Source organism: Bos indicus x Bos taurus, chromosome 16, assembly GCF_003369695.1.
Source record: "Bos indicus x Bos taurus breed Angus x Brahman F1 hybrid chromosome 16, Bos_hybrid_MaternalHap_v2.0, whole genome shotgun sequence".
In the NCBI taxonomy this organism is placed as follows: Eukaryota; Metazoa; Chordata; class Mammalia; order Artiodactyla; family Bovidae; genus Bos; species Bos indicus x Bos taurus.
This window is the reverse complement of record NC_040091.1, coordinates 23,513,259-23,535,890: the sequence shown is the minus strand read 5'-3', so window position 1 is coordinate 23,535,890 and position 22,632 is coordinate 23,513,259. Positions and strand designations below refer to the sequence as shown.

The window sequence follows — 22,632 nt, the reverse complement described above, 5'->3', positions numbered from 1 at the left end:
AAGGACTCAGATGCTGGGAGGGATCGGGGGCAAGAGGAGAAGGGGACAACAGAGGATGAGATGGCTGGATGGCATCACCGACTCTATGCACATGAGTTTGAGTGAACTCCGGGAGTTGGTGATGGACTGGGAGGCCTGGCGTGCTACAATTCATGGGGTCGCAAAGAATCAGACACGACTGAGCGACTGAACTGAACTGATGCATGACAAGATGGGAGAATCTTAGGTCACTGAAATTTTTTCCTTAGATATGCATGCTAACTTTTGAGCCAGTATATCCAAAGCACAGGTTGCTTCCTCTTTTCCCCCTCGAGGGCAGTGCCCTATAGTTGGGCATCTGCAGTGGTCAATGGCTTGATCCTTGCAGAACTGGAATGACAGGCGACATTTTTTTTCTTTACAGCCTAGTATCTAGTAGGTGTTTGTTGCATCTTGGTTCCCTTCTCTGATCCTACTGACAACAAAGCCATGACTGGGGGAGCAGGTAGCATGGAGTCCAACCACAGGAGCAGCTCACTGATTTACTGAAATGAAATGAAGAAACACAAATTCAAGTCTGATTTTGTTTGGAAAAACAATAGTGATGACGAAAAGTGCATAAATCATCTATGCCCTTTTCAACTCCAAAGACCTCAAAATACACAAACCATTGCCCACAATATAAAATGTCTCTGCTTCCTAGCTCCTTTCCTGGGGGCGTGATAATCCCTAACTTGTGCGTGCTTGCTCAGTCGCTAGGTCATGTCTGACTCTTTTGTGACTCCATGGACTGAAGCCCGCCTGGTTCCTCTGTTCATGGAATTTTTGAGGCAAGAATACTGCAGCAGGTTGCCATTTCCTACTCCAAGGGATCTTCTCAACTCGGAATCAAACCCACATCTCCTGTGTCTCCTGTATTGACAGGCAAATTCTTTACCACTGAGCCACCTGGGAAGCCAAATACCTAACTCAAGACTCTTTAAATGATTAACGAAGTTGAACAAGTAAAGGGTTTTTCTGATGGATAGGTCTCCCTGGGGAAAGGAGGGAAGGAAAAGAAAGGTTATATCACCACATTCTACTTCTGCAGCAATTCTAAACATCTTCCATAGGAACCTAAACAAAAACAATACAAGTCATCTCCCTTCACTTTCAATGAGGAAAGCTAGTCTGCATGGAAGTGGTTCACTCTGGAATTACAGGCAAGCAAGGGAAGAAAGCATGCCCTCTCAGCTCTGTGTCTGTCAGCACATTTGCCCTGATTCTTCTGTCTGCTTTGAACCAGATACATTTATTTAGAGCCTTGTCAACAGATGCTGCAAGAGGAATCACCTGAGAAACACCTTTAAAAAAAGCAGAGCCAGTGCTCGAAGGTGGTGGGTTCTGGTCCTGAAGTCTGTCTCTAGATGGAACTGCAGGGTGCAGGGCACCCGGCAGCCCTGGGGCGTTGGGCAGGCAAGCCTCTGCCTTCGCCTCCATTCCTCTTCCCTCTCCCTCCGCTCCTGTGTGGCTTGTGCACCCACTGGGTTCCAGCACTGCACATTCTAGAAAATCTAAAGAGACTTTCTTTCTCTTTGGTTATGATGGAGTGGCTTGGCTCAAAAACAACTTTGCCTCTTACAAGCAATATCCTGTGTATTATTTTTTTGTAGTTTGTTTTTATTTTTTAAATTTATTTTTAATTGGAGGATAATTGATTTACAACATTGTCTTGCTTACCACAGTGTGAATCAGCCATAATATACACACGTCCCTTACCTCTTGAACCTCCCCCCCGCCACCTCCCACCCCATCCCACCCCTCTAGGTTGTCACAGAGCACTGGACTGAGCTCCCTATGTTATACAGCGACTTCCCATTAGCTATCTATTTTATATGTGATAATGTATACGTTTCAATGCTATGCTCTCAATTCGACCCACCCTCTCCTTCCCCTGCTGTGTCCAAAGTCCGTTCTCTATGTTTAAGTCTCTATTCCTGCCCGGTAAATAGGTTCATCAGCACCATTTTTCCAGATTCCATATATAAGCGTTAATATACAAAATTTGTTTTTTCTCTTTCTGACTTACTTTACTCTGCATAACAGGCTCTAGGTTCATCCACCTCATTAGAACTAACTCAAATGTGTTCCTTTTTATGTCCAAATAATATTCCATTGTATATATGTACCACAACTTTTTCTGTTCATCTGTTGATGGACATCTAGGTTTCTTTCATGTTCTAGCTATTGTAAATAGCACTGCTACAAACATTGGGGTACACGTGTCTTTTCCAATTATGATTTTCTCAGGCTATATGCCCAGTAGTGGGATTGTTGGGCCACGCATTATTAATTTTTCCCCGTTTCCACCATGAGTGGTCAGGGAGTTTGAGCTTTTCTTATTCAGGAACCATCTAGGCTTTTGGCAAAATCATGGAGCCTCTCAGATGCAGCCTATACAAGGATGCTGAGGGCATTTGTTTTAACTCTGTGTATAATTTGTATTGGGCTTTCCCGGTGTCTCAGCAATAAAGAATCCACCTGCAATGTGGGAGCTGCAGGAGACACTGGTTTGAATCCCTGGGTCGGGAAGATCCCCTGGAGGAGGGCATGGCATTATGAAATAAACTTACAGGAACATCTATAACCGTTTCACAACATTTTGGGGGATGATGGCATCACAAAGTTAAATTCAGTTCATCTCTGCTCTTGTAGAAGGATGGGGGAGGCATGGCAGGTGCAAAACCTGTCACAGCAGCTGCCTGAATCTAAAATTGCACTGATGGCTTCCCAGGCCCACAACCGCTTTCTGCTGAGGGCACTGCATGCCCAGGAATATTGGTGAATGCACAGGGAGGTGTGAGTTCAAATCCTGCTTCCGGGCGCTTCTTGGTCAGACACCAGTTGGAGCTTCTCCGACAAAGCACAGGTGGTGGGCAAGGGGCCAGTGTGGGTGATTCCAAGGCAACGGAGGACCTCAGGGATCTGGCTTCTGCTTTGTCCTAAGCCTCAGGGTGGGTTGACATGCGTGGCCCCTACCCTGCCTGGAAGTGTAATGACAGCTCGTCTGGATGCTCCGGTAGGGCTGAATGAGTATGCATGTTTCATGGGCTCATCAAGCACTGACACCTGGCTGACCCCAGGTTCCATTTTGGAGCCCACTGGCCCATGCAACCTGCAGCTGTCCCTGGCACCAGCATCTCCCAGTTCAGGCAGGTCAGTGACTACTTCAGAATCTTCTAGACTGTGGTAGAAAATGCAGATTCCTGGCCCCACTCTAGACTCTCTAAATCCAAATCGGAGGTTCTGGAAATCATTTTTAACCAACACATGAGCTGAGGCCCCTACATAGACACCTCTTCTACTGAGCTTCTGGAGAACTCACTCCCCCCAACCTTGTGTCCAGGGAGTCAGAGTCCCTATCCCTTCCCTTGGTCTTGGGGAGAAGCCTTGGGCTCCTGGTGGGGGCCCCAGGGACGTGTCCCTCACTCTCTGAGGTGGAGGAGAAAAACTTCACATGCAGAAACATTAGACAAATCAGGTCTTTTATTTACAGACTATGATGAAGAAAACATACAAAAGAAGCCTCTTGGTCAATCATGTAAAGGGAAAGCTCTAAAATTCAATTTTTAGTAGAGTGTGGATGCTGATATTAAAAAAAAAAAAAAAAAACTGAAGAGAAAGAAAAGGCAGAAAAGTAAGCAGCAGCATGGGTACCCTGTCTTGGAGGAAATGACAACTCAGCTGAGTGCTTAGAACGGTTCATTTTCTGTGCACAGACCTTCACAGGGATGGTCCTGGAAAGTTTCGACTTTTGCAATTTCTGGGTTAATTCTTAACCAGAATTCCAAAACGTAGGGGCCAAATGTGTTTGGCCTTACAGTGTCTCTAACTTGGGGCTGGAGTGGGAAGCTCGCCCTTGGATGGGCCTTGGCCGCTCTTGTCCCTCCCAGGCCACACTTGAGGTCCCCCGAGAAACTCAACAGGGTTCTCTGGGTCAAGTCTGCAGCGCTGGGCCACCAGGAAGGTGTGCTCCCAACCCATGCAGGCTCCTTCCCCCATCTGCCTTTCCTGTGATCAGCAGTCCTGACTCTCTTCCCCACTAAACGAAGCTCTGCTTTTCTTTCCCCTGATGTCTCCTTTTCCCTGACTCCCAGTGTGGCCGGGCATGCTATAATTATCTTACATGTGTGAAAATGTGCCATTGGTGCTAACACAGGGCCATTTCTATTCTCTTTTCGTCACAAATATGAATGATGCAGGAATTAGGTCCCAGCTCACCTTCAATGATGAGCCTCCCAGACGTGAAGCAGAATCTAGCTTCACAGCTACAACACTCTCCCCTCTACTCATTCCTCTTTCTATCCATCTGTCTGTCTGTCTTCCAACTTTCTCCACTTCCTGGCTAGGTTTGATGGGTGAAGCGTGAGCAACTGAGCCTTCATTCCCCAGGAAAACTTCACAGGGCAACAAGTAGGTGTCATCACCAAACCTGCAGACTGGTTCATAATAACTATTTCGAACTGGAAATTATTATTCTGGAAACCAGGTCAGAACAGGGGCGTGTTATGGGGGTTGGCAGTGGGCACCTCCCTATCCAATGACTCAGTGGCAGTCCACAGATCATCCTCCAGGTTGAGGACTCTCACCCACCCCAACTTTTTGAATCCAGCTGAGATGATGTCAAATTGGGCAGCACAGGAGAGGAAAGTCTACTCCAAGGGCAGCCAATGTGAGCTCACGGGCCTCAGAGGGTCTGGAAGCATCAGCGTGGCACCACTGACCACGTAGCCTCCCCTCACCCACATCTAGAGCCTAAGACTTTTCAACACTGATAACCCAGAGCTGGTCCCCGTGCTTCCACTTCTCTCATCCAGCATCCTCCTTCTGCTTCCTTCATACCTTCTCCTACTTTCTGTTTCCTTTTCTAAATCATACACTTCCTTTCTAGGTGTTTTTCTCTTAAGACAGAGCACCCGCTATTGGTTTGATGCCAAGGATGACGGGGCTGATGGTACCTGGCAGCTGGGTCAGGAAGCCCATGACCTCAGCTGGCTATCTGCCTGCAGGCGGGTCTGGCCAGCCCCACACGCGGCCAGGCTGGAATGGTCTGGACTGGGCCTGGCCGCCCTTAGGAGCCCTCCCTCCCTCAAACAACCTGCACTTGAACTTGCTGATCCTCCTTCCCCCATCACCACCTGCACACTCATGTCAGAGAAGGTGAAAGTGACAAGCTTTCATCTACTTGAAACAGTCATGACACAGTGTCAGCATGGTTTTCAAAGCATCGGCGCCTTCAAAGAGATTTTTCTTTCCTCCTTCTTCTCAAGCCTGTAATTAAACTTCTGGTGGCAAAGGAGTGCAGAAAGGAGATGGGGGGATGACTTTAGGAACAAACAGTTCCTTGGGTACTCTCAGAACCGAGGCAGGCACGGCCTGGGAGCTCTGTCAGCCTGAGAACTTTCAGAATCGAGCAAATTGGCTCACTCCAAATCAAAATCCCCCACCTCCCACCCCATCCCTATTCACCACTCTGCTGCCCACCCAGAGCACTGGCTCCGGCCAAGTGTTTGCCTCTCAGCCACCCCCTGCCATCTTTCATGGGGAGCTCCGGTTTTAGCAAACTCTTGCTAATCCCAAACCCGACCTCAGCCTAATTCTCTGCAGGATTGTCCAGTAGGGCCACCTGTGTCCAAGAGATGTGGAAGCTCAGCAGATGGATGGGGATGACTCATCCATGACATTCATCCAGTTCAACCAAGACAGTTTTTTCTCTTCCGAGTATTCTGTGGGTTCAAGTCTGAAATGCTCCTGGGTTTGGACTGTTCCCAGAACAGAGGCTTCCGATTATTTTTGCAGGGTCCACCCAGGCAGCTCCCACTAGCGGACGAACGACACCACGCTGGTGGCCACGCCAAATGGGGCAGAGTAGGCGGCGGCGAATCCCTGCAGGCCGACCACGATGTAGCGGCATCCTTTGGTGATAACCTTCCCAACATTCTATTTTTTAGGAACAGAGGAGAAAAGCAAAGGGTTAGATGAGGCAACTTTGTGATCTTTCATGCATAATGGTGCCATACATACAGAGTCATCTCGCCTCACTTCCGCAGGGCAAACGAGCAAGTCAGCAATTTCCCACCTCTCTGGCACCCCACATGGAACCCCATCAGAAGAACACGCGGGGGATCAGAACAGACCTCAGCACCTTGACAAGGGCTTTCCAGCCCCACAAGTTTCCAGGTAATTCAAAGATCTTCTTGGAGACAACCGTGAAGCTGCTAGTTCTAAAACCAAACCAGGGGACTTCCCTAGTGATCCAGTGGCAGAGACTCCATGCTCCCAATGCTGGAGGCCTGGGTTCAATCCCTGGTCAGGGAACTAGATCTCACATGTCACGACTAAGACCTGGCACAGCCTAATAAATATTTGTAAAATTTTAAACCAAACCAATAGTGTTGTATTATTTGAAACAAAGCCTACCCTCCTCTGTTACTGGATCGGAGGAGGGCTGGGTCAAGTCTTCCTTCATTCACCTGAGCTGAAAGCCCACCCAGTCCTCCGTCTCAGCCCAGGACACGCCCCGTCTGATCCACATGTTGTGTCTCTAAAGTCTCCCGCAGCTCTGTCATTGTTGTGCCCATGGTTTGGGGTTCCTGATACAACTCTACACTCCTTAATGGTAAGGGCTGGGCCTTACTTTCTTGGTATCCATTCTTCCTCTTCCTTGTCTTCAAGGCTTGGTGCCAGTCAGAGGGTATCCAAGGGATTCAAGTGCAGTCGCAACAAAGGAATGAAGACCACCACCGCCAGCTAATACTGACAGTGCTGCTGCCCCTCCCCCTTTCTCTCCCCACCCTCAACTTCTGTCTCCATGACGACGGCATTTGTGGAGGTGACCTGGATGTCATCATACATCTTGTCTGTCCGTCCTCAATGCTTCCAGCTCCAATGACCACTTAAAATCCCTGGTCACAATTGCAAGCCTCACTCTGACACCAACACTGCCTGACCAGCCTGGTCCGTTGGTCCAGTAGGCTGACTGTCCCTCTCTCCCAGATAGGATTTCTTACATCTTCCTTTCTCCACAAGGCCCCAGGACACACGAACACACACTGTGTCCATACCCTCATTAGATGATCCCACTTTCTCTCTCACTGAAAGTCTCAGAAGTCATTGGGGAACCCAGTCATGCTCTACCACTGTCTACACCTGCCCTAACTTCTCCTCCCACCTAGCCATGTCCCAGGGGAAAAAGTACCCCTACGGCCATTCCCTTGCCACTTGCTTTTGGTACCCTCTTCCCCTTCCCTCCAGCTTTCCCTTCTCCAACATCATCACCCTCTTCCTCCCCATTGGATCACCCCCCCTTAGCTCACACATATGCTCAGCTGTCCCCTTAACTCCACGGCCTTCTCTAGGTCCTGCCCACATCACGCCAAACCAATGGAAAGAGTCATCTGCACACACTGCCTCTACTTCCCCCCTCCTTATTCTTTCGTCCTCTACTCTGACCCATCCAGGACAGATTGGCCATGGCCATCTGCCACCACCATGTTGTCTGAGCCAATGAGCACCTTTCTGTCTTCCCCCTGACTCTTGGCCGCTTTGGATACTTCATGAAACAGTCATTTTGATTTTTCTCTTACCTCACACGCAGCCCTTCTTCAGCTTTCTTTTCTATTTTTTAACATTTTTAAAATTGAAGTATAGTTGATTTACAGTGTTTCAGATATACAGCTGCTGCTGCTAAGTCACTTCAGTCGTGTCTGACTCTGTGCGACCCCATAGACAGCAGCCCACCAGGCTTCCCCGTCCCTGGGATTCTCCAGGCAAGAACACTGGAGTGAGTTGCCATTTCCTTCTCCAATGCATGAAAGTGAAAAGTGAAAGTGAAGTCGCTCAGTCGTGTCTGACTCTTCGTGACCCCATGGACTGCAGCCTACCAGGCTCCTCCGCCCATGGGATTTTCCAGGCAAGAGTACTGGAGTGGGGTAAATATATCTGTATATGTGTGTGCTGTGCTTAGTCACTCAGTTGTGTCCAATTCTTTGCGACCCCATGGACTGTAGTCTGCCAGGCTCTTCTGTCCATGGGGATTCTCCAGGCTATATATATATATATATATATATATATATATGACAGGATCATTTGCTGTATGTCTGAAACATTGTAGAAAGGATATATTATATATCCATCTATATAGATAGAGACTTTTTCAGATTTTTTCCATTATAGGTCATTATAAGATATTGAATATGGTTCCCTGTGTTATAGGGTAGGTTCTTGTTGTTTATCTATTTTATGTACAATGGTGTATATGCTAATTCAAAATTTCTAACTTATCCCTCCTCCCTCTCTGGTAACCATAAGCTTGTTTTCTATGCCTGTGAGTTTATTTCTGTTTTGTAAATAAGTTCATTTGTTATCTCTCTTTTTGTTTTTGGTTTCCACATATGAAAGTGAAAGTTGCTCAGTCGTGTCTGACTCTTTGCAACCCCATGGACTACACAGTCCATGGAATTCTCCAGACCAGAATACTGGAGTGGGTAGCCTTTCCCTTCTACAGGGGATGTTCCCAATCCAGGGATTGAACCCAGGTCTCCTGAATTGCAGGCGGATTCTTTACCAGCTGAGCCACAAAGGAAGGCCCACACATAAGTGGCATCATATGATATTTGACTCTGACTTATTTCACTTAGTATGATGATCTCTACATCCACACGTTGCTGCAAATGGCATTATTTTGTTCTTTTTTTAATGGCCCTCCTCAGGTTTCTTCACTGGATTATTCCTTCAATCAAACTTTAAAATGTTATTCTTCAGTACTGTTCCTTATTTTTTATTTTAAAACATGTTTTGGCCTAGAATTTCTCCACAGGTGATGTCATCCATTTCCAATGACTTTGAGTATTTCCTGTATGCTGATAAATCCCAAATTTATATCTTTGGCTCCTACTCAGATATCTACCTCTCTATTTGAGGTCTCTACTTTTTGAGGACTCATGATTCCTCTGGCAAACACTCTTCCTTGCTGCAACAAATAGACAAATCTAACTTCGACTGGCTACTCGTATGTTCCTAGAGGCCTTTGGTTATTAGGCTTCAACAAGAGGGAAGCACCAAGGAGTTAAGTTTATTTGTGATTATACAGCTGGTAAGAGGCAGAGCTGAACTTCAATCCCAAAGAAACCTCATCTCAGGATCTGTGTCCTTCACTCCCACATACACTTCCCTTCTTTCACGAAGACAGATGTAGCCTTGCAGTTGCTTGTAGCCTGGGCATAAAGTCCACCCCCCGTCACTTACTTAACTTTCCTTGGCCTCAGTGTCCTCACCTATATAATATTTGGTGACCACCTCACTGGATAAAGAGGATTAAATGGGTTTATGCAAGGAAAGTACTTAGAACAGTTTTTTTAGTTGCTAAGTTGTGTCTGACTCTTTTGAGACCCCCATGGACTACAGCCCACCAGGCTTCTCTGTTCATGCAATTTCCCAGACAAGAATACTGGAGTGGGTAGCCATTTCCTTCTCCAGGAGATTTTCCCTACCCAGAGATTGAACCCTTATCTCTTGCATTGGCAGGCGGGTTCTTCACGAGCGAAGCCCACTAGAACAGTGCCTGGCACTAAATCCGGCAGTACTGGAAAATAACCTCTGCTTCTTTTTACTTTATAGTAGTTTAGGTTTGTGGTAGTAATTTTAAAATCTAAGATATTTTGTTGTCTGTTCAGGGAAGTTTCTTAAGACCGTACTTTCCTATGATTTCTGGCTTATTTTGGCTTTCATCGACCTTGGGATAACAGAATGAGGTCCTGCTCAATACTGTATGCCCAGCATCCAGAAAGGGCCTGAGTGTTTCCTTCGGTTGATCTCAGGCCAAAGGAGGAGTTCTGGGAGATGAAAGTAATTTTGATGGCATTTTTAGACACTGATTCCTGGGACACTGTGTCATCAACTTCTCAGTGGGACATTAGGGTGTGTGTCCAGGATAGTGAGGTGATGCTACTCAAAGATACATCTCTATAAATGTGTGATAAGATTCAGAGAATTTTACTTATCTGTTTGAAATAACCACAAAAGTTGTCCTCTAACAGTCCAGAGCACCTTTATAAGGAAAGCACCTAGAATCATGGACTGCCTTCATTAAACTTGACACTATGGGTATTTGTACATCCACTTCCTTCTGCCTGCTATTTTTTAAAAAACTGCTTGTCACTTCATCTTTGCCGTGAGAAAAAGATGTTACTAAAATAGCTCATTAGCTAGAACATAGTCAAAACACAGAACTTGAGAAATGTGATGCAAAGAAATGCAAAATATTACCATCGACCAATTCAGTGTCACTGGAGGGAGCAGATTTTGCAATCTTTGATCTGAGTAGAGCTTTTTCAAACCAAATGATCTCTCAGAAGGGCAGAGGGGCCTGGGGGATCACAGGACAGTGTGGAGGGTTGGATAATGCCTTCTTCCGAGAGTCCGAATCCCCAGAATCTGTGTATAGGCCACCTCATTTGGCAAAAGGGACTTTGCAGACGTCAGTTAATGAAGGATCTTGAATTGGAGGGACTACCATGGATTGTGGATTATCTAGGGGAGCCCGATCATTATAAGGATTCTTATATCTTTATTAATGTAAGGATCCAAATAAGAACAGCCAGTCTTATAAAAGTGATTCTGGAGGCCTCAGAGAGAAGGCAATGCAGTGACAGAAGCAAAGGGACAGAGAGAAAGAGATCTGCAGATGCTATGCCAGGGGCCTTGGACGTGGAGCAGGGTGGCGGGGAGGGGGGCACCTCTAGAACCTGAAAAGAACAAAGAAACGGTTTTCCCCTGGAGCCTCCTGAAGGAATCAGCTTGCTGACGGAAGCTCAGAAAGGCCGATTTTGGACTTCTGGTCTCCAGAACTGTAGGAAAGCAAGTTTGTGTCGTCTTAAATCACTGTATTTGTGGTAATCTGTTACAGGGAATCTAATACAGGGAATGTGGCTTTTCTAGGGGTTCCCGGGCATTCAACTAATCCCCAAGGATGTCGGGGTCCAGTTTCCAAAAGGAAACCAGTTCTCAACAAAGGGCCTTTTCCCCGGAATATAAAGTCCAGTCTTCACACCCCAGGCACAAAGCTGAGGTGGCTGGTCAGCTACGTGTTAGTCGCTCAGTCATATCCAACTCTTTGCGATCCCATGGACTGACTGTATGTAGCCCATCAGGCTCCACTGTCCATGGGATTCTCCAGGCAAGAATACTGGAGTGGGTTGCCGTTTCCTTCTCCAGGGAGCTGATTTTTTTCCCCTGAGATACAGCTCATTAAACAAAATCAGAAAAGAACCAGTCGTATGCGGCCTCTCCTCCATCTCTTAGAAAACAGTCAGCAGCAGTCATAGAACTGTCATCACATTCCAGGTGCACTCTGAGACCTCTGCATGGATGAACTCATTCACTGCTTACCACAGCCCATGTGACAGAGAAACCAAGGCAGAAAGGAGAGCAGAGCCCAAGGGCACACAACCAGCAGGAGGCTGAGCACAGCTTGTACCTGGCAGTCCGGCTCCAGGCCCGTGTCCTAACCCCACATAGACATGGGGCCAATACCTTCTTGAGCTCAAGGTCATTCCACACCCTGTGTTTCCCCTCTCCTAACTCCCTTCAAGCAGCCCGATTAACAAAATTTAGTAACTTTTTAAAACTACACCTCTTCCTGTGGCTCCCAGAGGTGCCTGGGAAAGATGACCTCCTATTTGAACCTACATTTGGGGTTTGGTGCCCTTAACCCGCTCCTGCCTCCATCCTAACTGCTTCTGCATAGGCAGAGGCCAGGAGAGGGTCCTGATGCCCAGCTCGGCTTCTCTCAAGCTGTGCAGCCTTGAACAAAGAGCTTAACTTCCTGAAACTCCAGTTTCCTTCACTGCATAATGGGAGTCTGTGGGCTTTCCAAGGTCGTTAAGAGGAGTCAGAGCTATGGCACATTGTGTGTGCAATAGAGCACCCAGCAGACTGTAAGAGCAAAGAAGTACTTCCGCCTCCTTCACTCAAAAAACGGGCACTTTCCCAGCAACCCAGGCTCCATCTGAATATTCTAGTACTTCAAAATCAACTGGGGCCCCTGACCACCAAGAGTCCTGGGCACCCAGCCTTCAGAGCCCAGAGCTTCCTGCCAGACACTGGACCCAGAACAGCCCTGGGGTGACCCTACTCAGGGCCAAGGGTTAGCAGAGGGTAGGGGGCCTATCCTAGGACAGTTCACAAAAGCCAAACACCTTTCTGTACATAGAAGCAGGAGGGCTTCCTTGGTGGTCCAGTGCTTAAGAATCCGCCTTGCAATGCAGGGGAAACCGGTTCGATCCCTGGTCTAGGAAGATAACACACGCTGCGGAGTAAATAAGCCAGTACACCACAACTCCTGAAGCCCAACTGCCTTAGAGCCCATGCTCTGCAACAAGAGAAGTTACTGCAGTGAGAAGGTTTCAGATCACGACGAGAGAGCAGCTCCTTCTCGCCAAATCTAGAGAGAAGCCTGAGCACAGCAACAAAGACCCAACACAGCCAAAAATAAAATTTTTTTTTTCCAAAAAAGAGAAGCAGGAAAGCACCTGCATGAAGGATTTGAGTGGCTAAAAGATAGAAAGGAACTTTCTTCGCCCTTCCATGGAACTATCTGCAGATCTCTTCTTACTCCCCTGACCGAAGTGAGATAAAATTTTGCCTGGTGACGAAAGCTGGCAAAATGTCACCTCCCAACATTTCTAGCTGAGCCTTGGCTAATGTCATGGATTTTCAACAAAGAGGGGTGGCTCATTTGCACCCTGGGAACTGAAGGGCAGAAAGGGCACATCCACCTCTAACGTGACAGCGTCCTCACCTGGCTTCCTGGTCTACTGAACCAGCGTGTGACCCTGCAAAGCTGTCACTGCCTCGATTCTGCTAGCGCTCTGCCCTGTACCCCATCCTTTTTCTATCTGGTGGAATTCTTTCTTGTTTGTTTGTTTGTTTTAGGTGAGGTGAAATTCACATAATGTAAAAATTAACCATTGTCAAGCAAACAACTCAGTGGCATTGAGCCCATTCAAAACCGTATGCAACCACCACTTCTATCTACTTCTAAATATTTTCATCAACCCCAAAGGCAAAGCCATACACATTAAGCAAGCAGTCACTCTGCATTTCTCCTTCCCTCCAGTCCCTGGCAAGCAACCATCTGCCTTCTGTCTCTCTTGATTTACCCATTCTGGATATTTTATATAAATGGAATCATATGCATGATATGTGACCCTGTATGTCTGGCTGCTTTCAACTAGCACCGTGTTTTATCCATGTTGTAGCATGTACTTGATTCCTTTTCATGGCTGAATAATATTCCACCGTGTGTGTGTACTACATGTTGTTTACCTGCTTATCAATTGATGGACATTCGAGTTGTTGCCACTCTTTGGCTATTGCGATGCTGCTCTGAACACGTATACATATATATCTGTTTGAGTACCTATTTTCAGTTCTTTTTTGGGTATACAGCTAGGAGTGGAATTACCGGAACTACCATTACATATGGTGCATGCATGCTCAGTTGTGTTCAACTCTTTGTAACTCCACGGACTTGTAGCCTGCCAGCCTCCTCTGTCTATAGACTTTTCCAGGCAAGAATACTGGAGCAGGTTGCCATTTCCTCCTCCAGGGGAATCTTCCCAACCCAGGGATCGAACCCAAGTCTCCTTCATCTCTCGCATTGGCAGGCAGATTCTTTAGCACTGTGCCACCAATATATATATTCCTTTTTGGATTGTTTTTCATTAAAGAGCATTACAAGATATTGACTCTAGTTCCCTGGGCTATATACAGTAGGTCCTTGTTGTGTATTTATACACTAGCCATATGTTAGTTCTGTGTTTAATTTTTTGAGGAAATGCTAAATTGTTTTCCACAGCAGCTGCCCCATTTTACATTTCCGCCAGCAACACACAAGAATTCTAATTTTCCACCTCCTTGCCAACACTTGCTATTTTCTGTTTGTTTTTCTAATAATCACGCTAGTGAATGTGAACTAGAACCTCATCATTAACCTGTGAAGCCCTGACTCATCCTTCTGTGCCCAGTTTCCATGTCACCATTGATCTGAAAAACTTGACTTTACAACCTTGTTCCTGAAGATAAAATGCCCAGGCTCTTTCCATGTAGCTCCAGGGCAGTGACCCATATGCCAGCATCTCCCCAGGAAGACTCCGCTAGTGCACGACTACATCATACCCATTTTAGATCTCTAGTGCTCAGTCTGGCACATTGTTAGAACTCCCAAAGCATCTTCAGCTCAGCCAGCCTCTGAGCTGGGATTCACACATTTATCAGTTCACCAACTGAGGCAAACAATGATTTTTTTGGTGCTCAACTGGGAAAAAAAGGAAAAAGGATGATTCATCCTCGCATGACTCTAAGCCTGAAAGTCCCAATTTTATACTTTTTACTAATATAGATTTATTAATATACTTTGCCACTGCCTACTTGTTTATTGGTCCCAGAGCTGCTGACACACCTTTAAAGAAGATGACAAAGCTCAGTTGCTAGGTGTGGAGACTGGTCAGTTTCAGGTACGATAAGAGATTGCTGGAGGACACAGATAACTGGAGGGACAAAAATGAGGTGGAGCCCCTGCCCTTTGGCCAAGACAGAGTGAGCTCCTGTTGCCTTGTCCGGCTCCAGGGGCCTGAGGCAGCAGGAGCTTTAAGGGTTTACAGGCAGAAGAACTTGGGAACTGCTTTGGGGCTTTGATCATTGAGAAAGAAACTGCCATCGTATCCCATATTCATATTCTCTGTCTCTCCCCCTCCCCACCCCCACCCCCAGGCAAGTGACGGTGTGTTTGCAGAGAAACACACTGGGAGAAAAGTAGATTCAACGAGTGAATACTTAGGGACTGTTGCGCTCCCAGGCCCTGGAAATCACCTTGAGAATATTTAGGGGAATGCTGCTACTAAGTCGCTTCAGTAGTGTCCGACTCCGTGCGCCCCATAGACGGCAGCCCACCAGGCTTCCCCGTCCCTGGGATTCCCCAGGCAAGAACACTGGAGTGGGTTGCCATTTCCTTCTCCAATGCATGGAAGTGAAAAGTGAAAGTGAAGCCGCTCAGTTGTGTCCAACTCCTAGCGACCCCATGGACTGCAGCCTACCAGGCTCCTCTGTCCATGGGATTTTCCAGGCAAGAGTACTACGCCAACAATTCTCAGCTAATGGGATGTCCTTGAGAGGATGTTGCTGGAAAACAGATAAACTGGGTTGTAACTCCTTGCTTTCCAACTGGGCTGTCTTCTACAAGTCACCAAAACACGCTAATTCCTCAGTGTTCCCATCTGTAAAATAGGGACACTGATTCCTGTCCTCCCGACTACACAGGGGAGTGGGAAGACACCCCTAGGACAAGAACCACCTGGTAATTGACCCTTGGGAATGTTATTCACCCGCCAGCATGGGGGAATCCGGGGACCTGTGCGCAGGGAAACCTCTCGTTTAGTTCGATCCCTCTCCGCAGTCACTTTCGCCCCACTGCCCAGTTCACGGAGCCGTTTCGGGGCTCCAGGAAAGAATAGCGGGGGGCGGGAGGGCGGTGGCGGGCGCGGGAGCAGAAGGGGCGCAGGGCAGGGCAGAGAGGCTGAGAGCGTCAGGCTTGCAGGGATCGGACTCCAGCTCTCTGGCAGACGTCTGGATGCCCAACCCAGGGCACTGGGGGCGGTGGAATGCCTACCTTGCCATACTTCTTCAGCTTCTTCCGGTACCTCTTCTTGGGCTTCTCGCTTGGCACCTGCTCCTCCAGCGGCTCGTAGCGCTCTGGGAGGACGGCGAGGTGCACCCTCCGTGCGCCCCGGGACCCCGGGCGCCGGGCGCTCGCCTCGCTCTCCGCCGCCTCCGCCCCGTTCTCCAGATGCTCCAGGATAGCGGCTGCCTCCTCGTCCCCCTCCGTCCGCCCTCGCCCCCGGGTCAGGGGCCCACAACGCGGGAGGCTGCTCGCCGCCTTGCTTCGGAGCCTGGCTCCCACCGTCATGATGCCGCGGGCCCTCCGGCTGAGGTCGGGGACACCAACCTTTGCTCCCAGCCCGCACCTCCAGCCGCGCCGCCCACCCCTGCCCAGCGAGACCAGGCCCAGCCCAGCCGGGCCAACCCGGACGGGGCGGGAGGACTTGGCATCGCAGCGCCCCCTGGCCGTGGGGCCTGGGATGGCGGTGGCTCCACCGAGCCTGGCCTTCGGCTGATCGGGTCCCAGCTGCCAGGATCCCAGCCACTGGGTGAGGGTTATCTCTAAAGGTTAATGGACAATTAACATGCAAAGCAAGTTCAACCGCACTTAACGAAAGAAGTGAACCTCAACTAGTGAGACTTCCTTTGCCCACGTGCAGACTGGCAGAGATGATGATAATGGTGATGATGATGGAAAAGATGATAGTAATAAAGATCGTGCGCGGGCTTCCCTGGTGGCTCAGACGGTAGAGTCCGCCTGCAATGCAGGAGACCTGGGTTCGATCCCTGGGTCGGGAAGATCCCCTGGAGAAGGAAATGGCAACCCACTCCAGTATTCCTGCCTGGGAAATCCCATGGACAGAGGAGCCTGGCGAGCTACAGTCCATGGGGTCGCAAAGAGTCCGACACGACTGAGCGATATTCAGTGGTGGTGAGGATATGGTGAAAGGATGGTTATAATACAGTATTCAATGGAATGCAAACTAGAGATAGGCTATTGGAAAGGCAATCAGAAAATATTTATTGAGTTCTGAAAAACAGTTGTAACTCTCCAGGTGCCTATGCTAAGGAAACATTCAGAAGCACAAAGCAGTCGTGGATGGTGCTCATCACAGTCTGACGCCAGTGAAAAAGGGAAGCAAACCGACAGGGCTGGAAAAGTTAATTCTGGCGCAAGCATTTGACATCATATGAAGTAATCTTTAAAATCACAATTTTCAAGAATATCACTCTGGTAGACATGCATTCTCAGATTACTGTGCATCTCAATCTGTTTGGGATATCTTACTTTCTTATGTAGGTGAATACCTGTTAATTCTTGGAAATTTAGCATTAAGTATAAAAACAATGTATTATTATTTCATTAATATTTTAATACTATCAAAATGTGTGATATGTTTAAGAACTGTTTGGATATACTGCTGCTGCTGCTGCTGCCTCACTTCAGTCGTGTCCGACTCTGTGCGACCCCATAGACAGCAGCCAACCAGGCTCCCCCTCCCTGGGATTCTCCAGGCAAGAACACTGGAGTGGGTTGCCATTTCCTTCTCCAATGCATGAAAGTGAAAAGTGAAAGTGAAGTCGCTCAGTGGATATACTGCTATAAGTATATAAAATAGTCATAATTTAACAAAGTAGAATATAAAAAATTAGTTTTGTGATTTCAACTTAAATTGTAAAATCAAATAATTTATTTAGACTGATAAGTTTAACTTGAAAGGAATATAAAAATAAATTAATTTACTATATTTATGAGTTACATAGTCCTGTACAAAGTTGAAGGACTTGAAAAGAAAATCACATATATTAAGTTTATAAAAGTCACTTAAAATGTTTAAGATAATTAAATGAAGTGAATGATGAAAACCCATTACAGTGACTGTTAAATTTTACTAGGTTTGTAAATGAAATAAAACAGTACTGGAGGTTAAAAGATTATGGGAAGCTTGATCTATGGATTTGTAACTTAACTAAGATAACTATCAATTTATAAACAAAAACAGACTCTAATCGTCCCTTTTCTATGTGAAAAATGGGCTTCAGAGACCCTCCAACTCCCAACTACATAACAAATGGAGACATAGGAGAAATGTCCATGGAATGTGTTTTGTTTGTTTCCTGTGGGTTTTTTTTCTTTTCTTTTTTTTTGCTGTACTGGGTCTCTGCTGCAGTACAGGAGCTTCTCTTGTTGCCTCACAGCATGTGGGATCTTCGTTCCCAGACCAGGGATCAAACCCACAACCCCTGCACTGGAAAGTGGAATCTTAGCCACTGGACCACCAGGGAAGTCCCCATATGGTGTGTTTTTGTCCAAACAAGATGATTTTCAAATATCACAACCACATTTAGCTTACCTGTTAAAAGTAAAACACTAGAGCAAATTTAAAAGTGATCCCCAGATTAAGTCTCTATAATCAGTGAGCAAACAGGACTCAAGGAGATGTAATCAGAACCCATGTTATGTTGCTCACTATCATCTCTTTAGAAGTTATTCATAGTGGGGTGTGCTTCCCTTGTTTCTACATCCCTTGTTTCTACATGACAGTCTTATATATGTATACATATTTTTTTTCTAATCTCATAATCAAAACCCAAAGTTGCAAATATGTTCTCAATTTATATAATTTTAAATCTTACAATATCCAATTCCATGAAATACCCAGGGACTTGAATTTGATTTAAAATTAATCCTCTTTCCTCCCTCAGAGAAATTCAACACCTGTAGGGCTATACTTACTAGCAGAAGCAGCAAAAACAGCAGAAACAGGGCTTTCACCCTAATCTGCCTTTCAAAACTCTCAGGAGTGCCCCTGATTATAAGTTAACTTGTTAAATTCCTGCCAGTACTCAAAGGACTATGGAGGATGCCCATCTCCTAGCCTCTGCTCCCAGGAAAGGAAGTGGAAAGGGCTGAGAGCCCATCCTTAGGAATCTTTCCTTCCTGGTAATAATTCGGAACCTGCTAATAATTAGCCCAAGGGATAGCATGTTCCCAGGCAAGAATACTGGAGTGGGTAGCCATTCCCTTCTCCAGGGGACCTTCCCGACCCAGGGATTGTACCTGGGTCTCCTGAGTTGTAGGCAGATTCGTGAAAATGTATCATCGGTTATTGAGTTAAAATAAAAAATGCTTAAGCTATCTCAGAGTCTTAAAAACAATTGTTTATTTGAATTAACTTGCCTAAGATAGTTACAGATATTTAATTGAAAATCAAGTTTCCATATGTAGACCTACAAAGGTTTTATATCTTTTGTTTTGCAATAAATATATGAGTTTGGAAAGAAAGAGGGGCTTCCCTGGTGGCTCAGATAGTAAAAAATCTACCTGCAACAAGGGAGACCTGGGTTTGATCCCTGGGTGGGGAAGATCCCCTGGAGGAGGAAATGGCTACCCACTCCAGTATTCTTACCTGGGAAATCCCGCAGACAGAGGAGCCTGGTGGGCTACAGTTCATGGGGTCGCAAAGAGTCAGGCACGACTGAGCGAGTGAACAGCAACAATAACACTTCTGATTAGCCCAAACCTCAACTTCTGGGTCACCAGCGTCAAGAGGCCAAGGTGTTTGATCTTATAGGCACTGGGGCTGGAAGGGAACTGGCGCACAGCGTCAGCATTTGTTCACCCCTGGCTTCAACTCCAGCAAGGCTCTGGCATCCACTACGGTTGGAAAGTTCGATAAAGTCCACGTGCTTCCCAGTGCAGCCCCTTTGCTGCTTTCTCAGCACAATTCTGGGGATAAGGGAACCATCACAGGGCCAAGTGACTTGTTTATTTTCTATTTGGGGCATTTCCAGATTCCAGTCTAGCTTGCCAGCCCCCAGGTAACTAAAAGCTTGACTCTTTCCTCCTCACCCGCAGGCATCACTTCTCAGTGCCAAGCAGGCCCCTGTCTCTGGTCCCCCACACAGCTCAGTGACTTGCCCAGAAAATGCAGGCTGCACGCCTGCCTGCCCATCCGTGAGAGCTTGTCACTCTCTGGAGTTCCATTCACCAAGACTCCCCTGTATCCACCACCAGTGCATCCTTCTACATCAGAATTCACCTGTGGACAAAGCCTTAAAGTGGAACATGTAATAGTCAAAATCATCCTTCAACACTGTAATAAAATTGCATCTTATTTGGTTGGATTTATTCAAAAGCCACTGATGACTTGGAAAACTCCCAAGCTATTTGCACTGAATATTGATAACAGAAAAATGTATGTGTAGAGAAACAAGTCAAAATTATGACCTTATGACTTAAAAGAATATTTCTGACTAAACCCGAAAAACCTGCACTGATATGCATTCTCCTTTGCCAACAGTGCATCATTCGAATATTTATATATAAATATAATATGCATAATACAAATATATGTATATACATTCTAATATAATAAATAACATCATTTTTCCTGGATGTGTATTAAAATATCTTAATAACTGGTACTGTATTTAGAAAACAGCAACACAGAAAACTATTTTGGCTTGTCTATAGTAAAACCAAATAATTAGTTTGATATAATAATACTTAGAACAAATGATGCATTTATTAGAAAGGAGGAAGAGGGAAGAAACACGAATATGGTAGGTGTAGGGAGCAGAGAAGATTATTAAAAAACTCTATTAGGATAGAATTTAGTACAATGAAAATTTAACTAGAGACATGAAACTGTAGATTCTAAACATATTAAGAGAAATTGAATAGGATGAATTTGTCATCATGGGCTTGTCTGGGTTTGTCCAGAATGTACATATATAAATCTTATACCTATAGCTGTGCCTAGAGTCATTGTAGGTGAGCCATAAAATGACTAAATGAAATTCTTGGTCAATACTCAGAAGACTGAAATAGTATGATTATTTCTATTTGTTTTAATGATATGAAGTTTTAAAACTGACTTATTTTTTGCCAGTGGCTGAATATAGCCCAAAGTAAAAAGCAGGAACTAAAATATTAAAAATTCAGAAATGTCAAATGCTGACCTTTTCAAACCGAAAAGAAATGGAAACATTTGGACAGAACTTCGCTAAACCCCAGAATGAGGAATTATTTCAGAGTTCTCTAAACCAAAGTAATTTTACTCTATAACCTCTGGTGCACTCTAAGTACAAAGCAAGTACAAATACAAATTTTACTTTCGTTTAGCAGTTTAATAATTACTATTCATACTGTATCACTATTTTGGATCTTTTTCCTTTTATTGGCAAGTAAAATAAATTAGTAATTCTGTTAGCTTTGTTATAAATCAAGAGCTTCACAGTGACAATTATATGTGTCCTTTATGATAAAAGAAAAGAAGGCATAATTATAGTTTAAATATAGAATTAAAATTTTAAATACTATGGTTGTGAAGTAATATAAGGACTAAACTAAAAATGCCTATGAATGTACTACACACGTGTGTGTCTGGAGAGATAGATTGGGAGGTGGACATTTTTTTCCATCTCTGTCTACTGAAATGGCCTATAGGTCATATCATCCTAGTAGCATAAAATCAGATAAGCACCTCTGGTGCCAATAGTTTGGTCTCATATCAATTTCCATGGAAAGGTAATGGGGTTTAGGAAAAACTGGCTGATTGCATGCCTGGGATGAGGAAGGTGTAAGATGGCCTAGGGATATCTGCTAACTAGAAAGCAAAGACACATTTAAAAATTGTGCATTTTGGCTGGTGGCTCTGTGGATAACAATCTGCCTGCCCGCTAGTACAGGAGACACGGGTTCATTCCCTGATCCAGGAAGACCCCATATGCCACAGGCCTGTGCTCCACAATACGAGAAGCCACAGCGATGAGAGGCCTGCACAGCACAACTACAGTAGGCCCCGCTTGCTGCAAGTAAAGACCGTGAAACAACAAAGACCCAGTACAGCCAACATTAAATAAATATTATTTTTTAAATTGTGCATTTTAGGTTACATGGGCTAGTAGGCTGCAAAGCCAGACTGCTTTTTAATCTCAACATGCACACACACACAAAACTAATGACCACAAATAAATGAAAACAATTGAGTCAATGAAAAACCATTGGCTCATCACAGTAGTCTAAGAGGAAAAATATGTGCAGTATAAAAGAATGTAGTTATAAAAGATATGGGGAGGGAGGTGGGAAGGGGGTTCAGGATGGGGAACATGTGTACACCCGTGGCGGATTCATGTTGATGTATGGCAAAACCAATACAATATTGTAAAGTAATTAGCCTCCAATTAAAATAAATAAATTTTAAAAAAGATATGGGTTTTAAAAAAATGGTATTTTAATATTCCTAGGGGTTTGACCCTGTTAGACTCACAAAATGTGAAAAGAATGCAGAATTCTATCAAGTTCCAGAAAATTTATGAAAGCATTACATTTTGATATGAGAGATCCAATGGAAGGTAACTGAGGTGTCTTTGCAGCCAGATTAAACAACCTGAGTGAATCAAAGGGCAAAATTCAACCGAAGCAGCAAAGGACTTTAGCCTCAAATCCATGAGAAGGCAGAAGAAATAAATATGCTCTTCGTTAAATCTAGAGAATGTGGGCCACGAGAACAAGCACTTTTCAGGGGCAATGGGATATCTGTTCTGCAGGCAGGTCCCTAGGATTCCAACCACTGTGGGTTGTACGGCACAAGCACTGCATCCCAGACAGGGGGTTTCTCTGCCCTCTAGTGGTTCTCTCTGGTAATAACTGGAAAGTGAAAGTGAAAGTCGTGTCCGACTCTTTGCCACTCCATGGAGTGTATGCTGCTGCTAAGTCGCTCTAGTCGTGTCCGACTCTGTGCGACCCCACAGACGGCAGCCCACCAGGCTCCCCCGTCCCTGGGATTCTCCAGGCAAGAACACTGGAGTGGGTAACTTATCCCTTCTCCAGTGGATCTTCCCAACCCAGGAATCGAACCGGGGTCTCCTGCATTGCAGGCGGATTCTTCACCAGCTGAGCTGTGAGAGAAGCCCAAATAACTGGAGCTAACAACAATTTCAATACGTCAA

The 22,632-nt window shown here is 45.7% G+C and overlaps 1 protein-coding gene across 1 annotated transcript; it reads right to left on the bottom strand.

Moving 5' to 3' along the window:
• Positions 1–3,484: 3,484 nt before the first annotated feature.
• C16H1orf115 (chromosome 16 C1orf115 homolog) lies at positions 3,485–16,094 on the bottom strand. The gene is made up of 2 exons (XM_027564482.1): positions 15,686–16,094; positions 3,485–5,958 (listed from the first exon to the last, which is right to left on the bottom strand). The coding sequence occupies exons 1-2, from the start codon at positions 15,980–15,982 to the stop codon at positions 5,839–5,841; spliced, it is 417 nt and encodes a 138-aa protein (XP_027420283.1). The 5' UTR covers positions 15,983–16,094; the 3' UTR covers positions 3,485–5,838.
• Positions 16,095–22,632: the final 6,538 nt, after the last annotated feature.